Source organism: Schistosoma mansoni (genome assembly GCF_000237925.1).
Source record: "Schistosoma mansoni, WGS project CABG00000000 data, supercontig 0126, strain Puerto Rico, whole genome shotgun sequence".
NCBI lineage: Eukaryota > Metazoa > Platyhelminthes > Trematoda > Strigeidida > Schistosomatidae > Schistosoma > Schistosoma mansoni.
In genome coordinates, this window is record NW_017386035.1 from 124193 (window position 1) to 137560 (window position 13368).

The following is a 13368-nucleotide window of genomic DNA, read 5'->3' on the forward strand; positions in this document are numbered from 1 at the left end:
ACACCCGTGGACCAATTACCGAACGAAAACAGGCTTTGACAAATCCCATATTTTCGCTTCTAAAGTGGAATCGGGATTAAAGACTAGATTAATGAATTCCCTCGTGAAACGAAAAGTAAAATTGGGGGATGGCAGAGGTCTACACCATTTCTCTCCTAGAAATTGCCTAAAATGCTGTCATACACCAGTAAGAACATTCTGTTACCTGTTTTCAATCAAATATGCGGTTGAACTCATCAAATATTACACATCACTCATTCGAAATGTATTTCATCACAGTACCGTTACGTAGTAGAGTATCTTTTACAATCTACGTCTTTGAATTGATGTGTTTTTTTGTTACCGGATTCCGAAAATACATTCAAAACTATATCAGCATAACCCCTAGCATCCGATGTCCAAATATCTTTTTGCTGGCAGGAATAAATTTAATTACAGTGTCTTCTGACTTGTCAGGTCACCATTCACTAATGTTACATGAGATCTATTGTACGCCAAACGACGGATCAGCACATTGACTAGTTCGCAATATAGGAAGACCAAACAGCGACAATTCGTCAATGAATATGATGGTTCTCAAAAATGCTTCACAATGTAGTGTTCATTGTTTAGTTTTTCGCATTTCAAGGTCGCTAATAGCAAATTTTCAAAGTCCCGAAGAAATCATGTGTGGATTTCGCTTGGTACAGATTGTGGGTCGCTCATGCATCATTCAAAATGTTCGTGCATATCAAAAAATGAGTTGTGACACTATCAATCCTCATGTTGTGAAGCTTCAGTATGCTGTCCGTGGACCGATAGTACTTAGGGCGTTAGAACTAGAGAAAGAAATATCACAAGTTAGATCATTTTAGCTATTAATTATAATCAGGGGTCAAAAAAAAGATTCAACAAAATTATCCGTTGCAATATCGGGGACTGTCATGCGTCTGGTCAAAGGCCCATTTCATTCATTCGTGAAGTTTTGTGTGCCGCGACAAAGACACAAATTATGGATACCAACTTAGTTCAGGACGATGCTAAGCTAAGAGCCAGGAGATTTTTGGACAGTTGTGGTGGGAGTGTTGGTAAGTCAGTTGAGCGAAATGGTGATTTTTTGACTGATCGATGGCAATTATTCGAAGTGTGATTTTTATATGATGGTATGTTATCGTTATCTCATTCGTTTAAAATGTCTAATCGCATAGTGTTGGTTACTAGTCTAACAATTCTCATTTATCTTACTTCATTAATAACATCTGGGAGTCCTTTGAAAATTTATTTTATCCGGTATTTAGTCCGTCAACTACGTGCATGTTAATAAAACCATTCCGACAGTTACTGGTTCTAATTTGAATCAAATGGCTTGTTCAGCGATCACATTTTCATTCAACTAGATTGGGTTTGGTAATGTCTTTAATAATTCAAAGTACTAAGACTGATAATTAGCCCCATCCTAATTAATGTGAGTGACACCTCATTATCGAACGATAATGTCAAGTCTTCCTAAACAATATGCACAAATAAATTGCGTCAAACCAGCAGGTAACTGGCAAGTAAGGAGAAAAATCAGAAGAATACTACGATCAGTTACTCAAAAAAGAAAACGAGGTTGGTTGCCAAGTTGACTATCTATTTGATGTACAGGAATACTTACTATTCTTAAACTGCTTCTTTGGTGAATTGTTTACCATTGGAACAGTTTCTTTCGGTAATTTCAATATAATTTGTACTTGTATGAAGAATTCTATAAGTATTCACCAGCAAGTATAGTAACAACCCCTCATACAATATTCAACTAGTTCGAGTTTCTACCTTTCGAGACAGCGGACGAAGTTAATCACAAGAAATTTTGAAAATAACTAAATGACATGGGGCTACACTACATTCGGAACTTAATGGAAGTCCAGTGGATAGTTTTTAGTAAGGATTTCAGTTTAAGGTTTATCAAACGGTTGGTCACACAAAGAAATATTAACTACTGTATTTCACACCAACTACTTAGCAAATTAACCAATATCTTCAAACTTGAAGATGCAAATCTCCATGCTCGTATTTTCAGTTTGCTAAAAGTACATAATATTATGGACCACTTTCTTTGTGACGTTTGGTTTCAAGCAGTTATCCTGCCTACGTTATTTCGCGATAAATTTCATTTTCAGACAGATTGACCTATTTTGCTTTGCAGTTCCTGTAGATTTACTGAATTCACGGACACACCACATTCGTTTATTTCTACCTATCATATTCAAAATCTAACAAGCTAGGTGTAAATCATCTAAGGTCAACATGACTTTCTATATTGTTGCAGATTTAAATTCACGAATGAAGTGAGATAGCGAAAACTACGAAAGGGCTTTAAATAAATCGAAGCCAAATAAGTTATTACTCCATCATAGATGTGGCTAATTTACGATACATTCTCTGATCAATAACTCAAATTATAATTGTTTAGTCGTCAGATTATGTTCCTACTTCAGTTAGTGTCGGACTGCATTAGTCTCAATTAACTGGAATTCACCGTCTTATTGGCGCACCCAACTTATGCAGATGGACTTCGGTATTGTTTCCCTTCACCTAAATTACAACTGTTGTCGTGATTCTATCCATAAAGATTCATCTGGACCTTTAATTTACTAATCGTTGACCTTTGAAGTTGAAAATATTATCGTTCCAGTTTTAAATCGTAATAATACTCTTGTGGATGTTTAGTAGTTGAAATCAAAATACTGCTAAGCTTTATGATATGTTGTTAACAAAGTATAAACTAACAGATGCTCAATAACTGTATTACCTATGGGCGTCTAATTGATTTTCCATATCATAGGAGTCTACAGCCAGTCTACAGGCGTAGAAGTTGTTCGCGAAGACGTTGCACAATACATAGAACAACGGGATCAGTTATCAGCTAATCCCCAAAATATTTTCTTATCGAATGGGGCAAGTGAAGCCGTTAAGGTAAGTATGATTATTCTTATTGTTTGTCAACTACCGATTCGATATTCATGTGCACAAGAATTGAAATTTCCACTTAATGAACTCATTCAGTCGTGCAGTTGAGACTGCCGTAAACTTATTACAATATAGTTCGCTCTCTGAAATTAAAACTTTTACTCGAACAAGGAAAACCCAACACACAATTGGTAGCTTTGAAAGAACAATAAAGTAGTGAAAATCATTAGTTATATTTGATAAACTAGAATTTTTCAGGCTTGTCCAAAACCTACTCTGCGAATCATGAACAAATCAGTACGTGATAACAGGAGAGCAATGTAGGTATACATGACTTGGCTTTATTAAATGTCGATAAAGAAGGTAAAAATGTTTAATGTATTAACCGATTGTGATAAATACGAAATCCAAAGATTAAAATAAAATCAGGACTTTTGTCTTCCTCTCTGGGTTTTTGTTGTAAGCTCGTTAGACATATTCTAATCTATATTGGACGTAGATTCTGCATTGCTGAAATTGACACACCTGTTTCAAAAATAATAGTAGGAATATGACCGAATCCGCGTGGGTTCTTGAAGCGTATTTAATCAAAACGACGATTTTGTACATTCAAATCGTCGTGAACAGAATTCTTAAAATTTTCTTGGTCGTGAGGGCGGAACGTTTGCAAACAGTAACTAGTGTATGCACTTTTAATACACAGTGATCAATCCCCTAATCAATTTGTCGAAACTGTCTTTAACTACCGCTAGAGGAAATTCTACTGAAAACGTTTTAGAGTCTTTAGATCAAGCATCGATTATCCACTTCTGTTCATCAAAAACTTACAAGTCATGCACTATAAATTTTCATCACTATTCTGCAGCTTTTATCATCCAAAAGCTAGAATTTTACATCCAGTAATATTCATCATAAAGACCAAACTTCAAGAGATAGAAAAGATACCCACGTTGCTTTACTGCGAATGCCCTGGTACGGCCGAGATTGGAGAGAGTCCGCCCTCCCTCTCCAAATGCTCTCACATGGCCACGCGAATATATAGCCTCTGCCAGGGAAGTCATACTCACTGCCTTCTCGTGACACAGGTGTTGTTTACGAAATTGAGAGGACGAAAAGCGAATGTCCGGCGCTTTAACCGGGTTGGTGGACATGGAAAGTTCACCTAGGGGAGTTGGAAAACCCTGATTCCAAACCAATGGTGCACATGGTCTCCAGTATCCTGAGGGAACAAATGGCATATGAACCAGTTGTTGGTCACCGCCTACCTTGGAACTGCATTTCCTTACGTTACTCCACTGCCTTGTGGACTAGGCCTTCAGGTCAAAGACTCGGGGTGTGGCCCCCTAAGAAAACTACCTGCTTCAGTCTGGGCACCTGTGCAGTATCACAGCCCTCACACAAATCAAATGAGATTTGTGAGGCGCATATATATCTGGTGCTTTTTGTACCAATATTTATGTGTTGAACTAAAATAAAAATTTACTGCAAACAATTGTGTTAGCCGGACAAAAAGACTAACCTTCAGACATCAGTAATTAGTAAAACTGTTCATAACGAAAATTTTCCAGTGGTCCATTTTAAAACAGGCCACTCACACAGCGCAAAGAACATTTTGTACAGACAAGTTAACTGGCATTCAGCTACACACTAGTTACCTTATTTGAATTATTATATCTGGCCTTTTAGTCTCATCTAAGTTGGAAAGTCTGCGGCTGACCTAAAGCTAATCAATAACAGAAAAAAACACATTATAATTCCAGCTTTTAAGCGTCAATACTAATTGCACTAACGAGCGTTAGTTAGAAGTTCGGAGTCGAACGTACTTCCTTCTCACTAGTTGTTTCAGCTCAAGAAGGGAAGCAAAAATCTTTGTGTTGTTTGTCAAGTTACTGTATATAATTTATACCCCGAATGTCATAGTATAGCCGAGGGTGGGGAGAGTCAGCTCTTCCTCTCGAAACACTCACATCACCACGCGTATACAGCCACTGACAGGGAAGTCCTACTCACTGCCTTCTCGCGGCGGCGGTGTTGTTTACGAAGGTGAGAGGACGAAAAGCGAATGTCCGGCGCTTTAACCGGGTTGGTGGACACAGAAAGTCCACCTAGGGGACTAAACCAAAAGTTGTCAGCTTTGTATTTTTTCACTAATTCAAATTAGCTTAGGAGTAAATTTGAAAAGATTATCACTCACCATTTCTTCCTGAAGAATAAGTCTGGCCGTTTGAATTTAGCTACAGAAGTTAAGTCACCTGACCCTCTTGAGCAGTATTCAATACCCAAGAAGGTTTTGGTTCTGAGGGCCTACATCTTGCAGCGCTCCACACCTAATTTTCACGCCTGTGCTTTGATAATGGATGTTGAAAGTTAAATCAGTGTTTACGATACCACATAACCACCATCGGATGGAGGAGATATCTAATTACCAATAAAATTAGTTGGTTAACCAAACAACTTTAATTCTTTGATCCAACCAATACTCAATAAGTTGAAAGATTCATCGTTGACACAGTATTTCAATTTAGCAAGCTGGTCATAATAATACATTTGATAGGTATCATTACCAAGTTTTGATTTGATAATTTTGAATAAATTGAGCATTGGGATATTACAAATACATTTGATAATCCAGAAATTTTAAATTGGAAGACCAAAACATACTTTACATGGTTGTCGTTTAGTAGATACATGACCGAACAAGTTCCTGTCAAGTTTTGTGAAACCATGGTACCATCAGATGCAGTGTCCCTCAGAAAATCGGGTCAGGTTTTCAACCAATGATGTGTATGTATCTGTCTCTCTCTCATAATTAGCCTGGATCTTAATCATTAACCTACACCCATCATCATCTCCCATTCAACATTTTATCTTAAAATTTATATGTCTGATTGGCCCGGTCTCTCACCATGACTTCACTTTGTGTGTTTCCGTTTCCATTATAAATCCTCACTTTCAGAAATATCAGGTTCTGCTGGTTTGTAGAAACGAAGTCAATTATTGTGTTACTCTTTTGAAAATCCTTGTGGTGTTGTATTTAATGATTAACACCAGAGGCTTCATGTACCGTTCATCAACTGATGATTTAATCATTAGTTATTTATCTGATAAATCCAGAGCTGAAGCTAGTTTGAAATATTTTATTTTAGGAAGATAATAAATACTTGTTGTCATTCATATAATTTATGAGAGTGGAACGATTCATTATTCATTAATTACTGTCTATTGAATCTGTCCTATACCGAAAATTAAATTAGAATCTCATTACCAACATCTAGAAACTGATAGGTTCAATAATTTATAAATTCTTCAATACATTTTAATTCGTTGTTCAATGTTACAACAGATTCAATTCGCTATTTTTAAGATTAAAAGTCCAACAATTTTCTCTCCTAGCTTCTCTCACGTGAATATCATACGACCTATATAAAATGTGAAGATAATATAATTCTACTGAAGGTCATACAGTGCTGTAAACGTTTTCTGTACCGTGATGATTATAAACAATAGAAAGTTTATAAAGCAATATGACTTTTCGACAGTTCAATTTTTTAAAAGATTTCTCATTTGTCCATCGCTTTATTTCTCATCTGACTTAAAAAAAACCAGTTTATATATATATTTTTATATATATGCTTACTCATTTTTATATTTCCTTTAGTCAATTCTTCAGTTGATATCCACTGGAGAAGATGGATCCAGACGTTCTGGTGTTATGGTCCCTATACCTCAATATCCTCTTTATTCAGCAACAAATGCTGAATATAACGCCTATCAGGTAAACTGATCGATCAATACATATGTTCACCATTAACAACATTTATATCGACAAACAGTAATTCTGGGGCTCTAATTCATATTTAAGAAGGAACGAGTCGATCAAAAAAACTTCTTTCCAGTTAGTTTTTCGTCCGTTTCGCAACGCATGATTCTTTTTAACCATATTTCCTGGCAAGTTGTTCATTGGTTTTACCAGCGTTCTAATTGTCCGATAACCGCGAAATTCCAATGGGTTATTTCACAACCACTTGTTTAATAAATTATAACTTCATTATACAGATGTTTAACAAGTGCTTTAGAACTATCATATCTGTTGTACAGGAGATCTACAACAAAAGCATATTCAAGTGAATTTTTCAGATAACTAAAATAGGAACATTTTTATCTGGAGAAATTAGGCGCAACATGGCTTTTTACTTATTAACAGTGTTAAAATGCCAACGTTTATATCCTAAAAATCCTATACGAATAACAAAGATCTGATAAGGAATTTTTTTCGACGATCTGAACTTATGCTCGCTTATCATTACCAATATTGTCCATAATGTATGCAGTACATCAAATTAACAAGAAAGGGTAAAAATATGAATAAATATTACAGATCGTTAGTTAATATAATGGAAATCTCACTGCTTTACATTTTAGTTTATACTGCTACATGAATTGAATAATCTCACTCAATTACTCATATATTTTAGACACATAGTCAATCTATCACATATTTATTTTAGAATTTCTTTAAACGTGGTTGTATTTCCGTGACCAAACAATGCTTTGCAGTCCTTTGATCTTCTCATATCTTAATAAAATATACGATACATAAGTAGAAATCGTAACTTGTGGATAATCAGCTAAATTCAGAAAATAGTGCCTCTTAATTGAAATCTCGCTTTATAAATTTATCTTGTAAACCTAAAAAGTGTCATTCGTTTTGTTTGATGCCGAATAATAAGGGAATAGACACTTCTTATCAAATCACGACACTGGGTCACTTAACGAAGTTGACACAGTACTTTATATGTTAAATATTATACAGATATCTATGGATGCTAGGAAATAGCGCAAATTACTCTGTAGAGGAAAACTTGCTCAGTGGACTACCTATCACCTCATTTATAAAACTAATAATAATTTTTTGAACTAATATCAGTACACTAAATTCACTGACAGATATAACTTACCATCTAAAAAAATAGGCATTCTCTAAAATAATACTAAGCTGCTGACAGTTTACGGTGCTGGGTTTGTGTCATCAGATATGTTTGATCTGCAATGGCTGTGAAATGTGGCTTTTAAAAAGAGAGTATATTCGTATGTTACTAGTATGCGATCATGGATACCTTCGAAGCATTGCTCGGACCATTGCTATAGCATGACTGAGGTCAAATACGGAATGCTAGATATTAACAGCAAATTAATTTATGAATTAATGAATGGTTATCGATTGCGACGGTTGGGATAAGTTTTACGTATACCCGTTAACCACCTACCTCGATGTGCGAAGATGATTAATGTAGAAGTAGTTTGGAAAAAAGCTGGGGGTGCCCAAATCAAGATCTAAGGTCAGTCCACGAACACGTCAGCTGCTAGAATGAGCCATGTTAGGTATAGACTACCTAGTTGGTGTCTGTGTAGTTATCTAAACCGATGATTAGAGGCTTCGGTATTATATCTTGCACCCATTCACTCTTTCTTAACCTAAATTCCAAGATTTTAAAGTACCCTAAAAACTTTTTTTTTATTCCACTTATCCATATTTTCCTCTCGAATTTCATCTTCTATGTCTAATCTTTTCTATTACTACTACTATTGTTACTATCTCTGCTACTTTAAAATTTACTACAACAATTACATCTTGCTGTGCTTTTATGTTATGATAACCTGAATCGATGCGCACATGTAACACATTCTACGTTACGTATAACTGACTTGTTAATAAAAAGAGATTTTGCTGAGTTGCTTTTACCATAACCTTAACATTTCCTTCTTCAGTGATTTTCACAATCTAACTCAAGGAATAAAACTCCTTCGAAAATGATTCTTACTTTTTAGGCAGAGATGGATGGTGGCCACCAGTGGAATCCAGGACACTCGTTTCGTGCAGTACAAATTCTTACCTTTTGATTAGATAATATATTTCATATAATTTACGATAAATCTTCTTGACATTAGTTCTCCAAAAAAGCGAAAACTGATCTGTATGTATTTTTTGACCAGGTAAAAAGTGTTAACGCTCACTAAAAGTGAATTATGTGCTATAACTCACTGATCCGTGCATACACAGTTCTTATTAGTCTTTACTAGATCAATTAGTACTTTGATCAGATTTAATAGATTCAGATATGAACTCATGGTCTTTTCAGTTGAATATATCTCATTAACCTAGACGCAGTTGTACTTTACTAATATGTTAGTCTATCGAGTTTATCATCAGAAAGACAGCAATATGTAAGTATATTTTCTCTAGAAATTCCTAACTGGATTTACTGACGATGTAAATATAGACTGATTATATTTTTAAACATGTCTCCAATATGATAGAGACTTGTCCATACGAGTCTTAGTCATAATAAATAACAAGCTTCATGTTTGCTCTTTGACGTTTGTCGTAAAAGCCAAAGTCGAGTTACTATGAGAATAGTAAAACATCAAATTATAGCTTCAACACACTGCCATGTATATTTACACAAAAATCCACATACTCTAATCAAATCGATTTAAAACTTGTTTATTTTTCTCATTAAGATTGATTACTACTTGGATGAATCAAATGGATGGGACCTAAGTATTGAACAGTTGGAAGAAGCTTTAAATAAATGCAAAGATAAATGTATCCCACGTGCTTTGGTAGTAATCAACCCTGGCAATCCAACAGGTCAATTACTATCAAAGGACACAATTACAAACGTTTTAAAATTCGCTTACAAACATAATTTAGTTGTATTAGCCGATGAAGTATATCAACACAACATTTATGCACCAGATACAGGATTTATCTCATTTAAACGCGCTTTATATGATATTGGCGGAAGAATTTCCACGGAATTACAGTTAGCATCATTTATGTCATGTAGTAAAGGTTATATGGGAGAGTAAGTTGTTTTTAGAGTATATGTAAATAATTATGACTAGTTTTACAACATTTAGTCTCATTGGATATTAATTGACTACTGTATCACTAACCATCGTTTAATAAATATTATATATAGCTCCTGAACTAACAACTATAACACAATAATCCCATATTTGATACTATATGCATTAAGATATTCACAGTGAAAATAGTAGGATCCTTGTGTTTCTGTTAACCAATGCCTCATAAGTCTCAGTTACTATGTGAAACAAAGTATATATCTATACATAATTGAAGTCTCCAGAGTAAGAGACTAGGAATGTTGCCCTCGGTTATCCCCTCGACGACCACTCCGGAACTTATCAAACATATTTTATTCATCATAATTATAAATACATTAATTAGTTATCTGATAGTTTACTTTATGTATCGATATCACGTAGTAAAATATTATCAGTTTTATTGTGTACGATTGTCATTTAAAACTATACGTTATTCCATCTGACTAGTTTCAATCTATAGTCGTCTCAGTTTATAAAAAATAGGATAAAAATCCTCTTATGATAAGCACTGAGGAATCAGTCTAACCAATATAATTTCTAAATTATTAGTTTATATAATTATCCGCAGCATAGATGTGACTAAGAAACAGCTAACCTGTAGAAACCAGACTGGTTTCACATCCGAACCTATATGTATAGGTCAACTATGTGGGCTTTTTTGGATTTTGTTTTGATTTAGGCATACTAATCCCCCACCCTTGACTAGTTGTAACCCTTAGCCTTTAGTTAGTCAACAGTTTAACGATAGTGTCTATTTTTAAAGAGTTTATCAATCGAGTATACCAACTCGTTGAAATATTTTTACTCGAAAATGTGATGAATTGTCAACTGAATTAGCCAAATCGAATAGCGTGTTTTCCTTTGTTTGAACCCCATATTCTGTGTTTAGTTTGTTAACTCATATACTACCACTTGTATCTATGAATCTTTGCTGTAACTTTCGTATATTTTGTCTCGTTTTACTGTAATGTGACGATAGGATGGTCTTATGTTGTTTATGAATAACTGGACTAGTTTATCATTCGAAATTATTACATATTATTGATTTGTATTTCATTGTCAATAAAGGTTCTATAAAATAGTAAGCTGGTATGTATATCAGTAATTCCTCCTTTTACAGTTCAAGAAAACAATAAAGACTTAATGAAGTATTTACGCTTGACTATGGTTGATATATGGATAAAAATCAGCGAAAAGGTCATGTTTAGAATATGGTGTCTGTTGTACGATCCACAATCGATATTGCTCTTGAACTTGAACATGTATCACTATACCTTGAAGTTCGAGACATAGACATTTATATATTTAAGCTTCAATGAACACCTTGAGATATATGAAGTAATCAGATTTTGGTAACCGATTATTTCCATTATGTCTAGTTTCCACTAACCAATTTTCTAATGAGGACACAAAATTCAATGATTTGATATAAAATTACATTGACGGCTTAAAACAATTTGTTTGAATTCGTAGACTTGATTAGTGTAACGTAATCAAATATTGGTGACTTCTAAATGTTTTTATAGGATAGTTGTTAGTGGTATGTCAAACTTCTTAAGATACACCACCAGTTTATTATCATCAATGTGTACATTAACAAAATAACAAGGTCTAATATGCGTCATATAAGATTGCGGCGAGACTGTAATATATGAACAAACCAATAAAAGTAAAGATTAGCAATTCTTAGTTTTTGGCGCGAAATTCATTCATCCATATAGTTAAATAGCATTTTAGCATTATGGCTAGTGTCGATTCATACTAAAATCCCTAACTGTAATTCCTAATCCGCACACTAATTTATAATCCTGTCTTGACTCTAGGTGAACTTTCTCAAGGTTACCGTAACGTTGCTCAAAGGTCATCTATGAATAGTAGTCTCACCAAGATTATTAATGTTGCCATCTATTTTAGCAATACAATCAATTAAATCTTTTCACCCATTCTCTGTTATTAAATTTCACCTACACCAATAAATATTAAAGCCTCTATTTAGGAATTTGTCTTATTTCAGTAAAAGATTATAAAATATTTGATCACATTATAGCCCAGGAGTTACTGAAACAAAAAGTAAATAGACAATGTCGTCTTTATTTATAAATTATAACAAGGAATTCTCGGAGGCGGTAGCCACTTTTTGCCCCCAAATGCCCTGGTACGGCCGAGAGTGGGGAGAGTACGCTCTCCCTCTCGAAATGCTCTCACATGGCCACGCGTATATAGCCCCTGCCAGGAAAGTCCTACTCACTGCCTTCTCGTGGCGGGGGTGTTGTTCACGAAATTGAGAGGACGAAAAGCGAATGTCCGGCGCTTTAACCGGGTTGGTGGACATGGAAAGTTCACCTAGGGGAGTTGGAAAACCCTGATTCCGAACCAATGGTGCACATGGTCTCCAGTATCCTGAGGGAACAAATGGCATATGAACCAGTTGTTGGTCAACGGCTACCATGGGACTGCATCTCCTCACGATGCTGCACTGACTTGTGGGTTAGACCTTTAGGTCAAAGACTCGGGGTGTGGCTACCTAAGAAAACCACCTGTTTCGGTTTGAGCACCCGGGCAGTATCTCAGCCCTCACACAAAGTGTGGCGCATATGTATCTGGTGCCCTTTTGTACCAATATTTATGTGTTTAAATAAATAAATAAAAATGACAACGAATAATATCTGGCAGGATACACAATTAATTTGTGACATACAAAAATGTGTTGCAGTTTATTTTATTATATTATTAAGCACTGACAGAAACTTTTCCGTCCAAATATCATCCTGTCTATTAGTTTACATATTGTAAATAAGGAACTATGTTTACATGTACGAATACCTATTTCCTCTTCGATTTTTTTTCGTAAATGTTGTTTATTTTCAAATCATATCAATATACATGACTGTAATATACGTCGTCATACAAGAAATATTTTTCTTAAAGTAAAAATAATGATACGAACACTGTTTGTTATGTAATAGTGAGATCTGTCTGTTATCCTTGAATGGTTTTTAGTTGTCCAAATATCAATCATTGTGTTTACTTGACGATTCAGTCATAAATATGTGTTTCATTATCGGGTATAATCACCAAAACTGATATCTGAATTCTTCCAATCTAATATACGTTGTCATAGAAGAAATATTTTTCTTAGATTAGGATAATGATACGAACACTGTTTGTTATGTAATAGTGAGATCTGTCTGTTAACCTTGAATGGTTTTTAGTTGTCCAAATATCAATCATTGTGTTTACTTGACGATTCAGTCATAAATATGTGTTTCATTATCGGGTATAATCACCAAAACTGATATCTGAATTCTTCCAATCTAATATACGTTGTCATACAAGAAATATTTTTCTTAGATGAGAATAATGATACGAACACTGTTTGTTATGTAATAGTGAGATCTGTCTGTTAACCTTGACTGTTTTTTAGTTGTCCAAATATCAATCATTGTGTTTACTTGACGATTCAGTCATAAATATGTGTTTCATTATCGGGTATAATCACCAAAACTGATATCTGAATTCTGCATT

General features: G+C 34.7%; 1 protein-coding gene across 1 annotated transcript in view; it reads left to right on the plus strand.

Moving 5' to 3' along the window:
• Window positions 1–665: 665 nt before the first annotated feature.
• The window catches only part of Smp_130540 (alanine aminotransferase, putative), a gene marked incomplete at both ends in the record, with an annotated part of 23119 nt that continues 10416 nt past the window's right edge, over window positions 666–13368 (plus strand). The window contains 7 exon segments of the mRNA XM_018789964.1: window positions 666–839; window positions 872–1067; window positions 2807–2937; window positions 6590–6706; window positions 9454–9547; window positions 9601–9638; window positions 9643–9800. Coding sequence (XP_018646383.1) covers window positions 666–839; window positions 872–1067; window positions 2807–2937; window positions 6590–6706; window positions 9454–9547; window positions 9601–9638; window positions 9643–9800 — 908 coding nt within the window.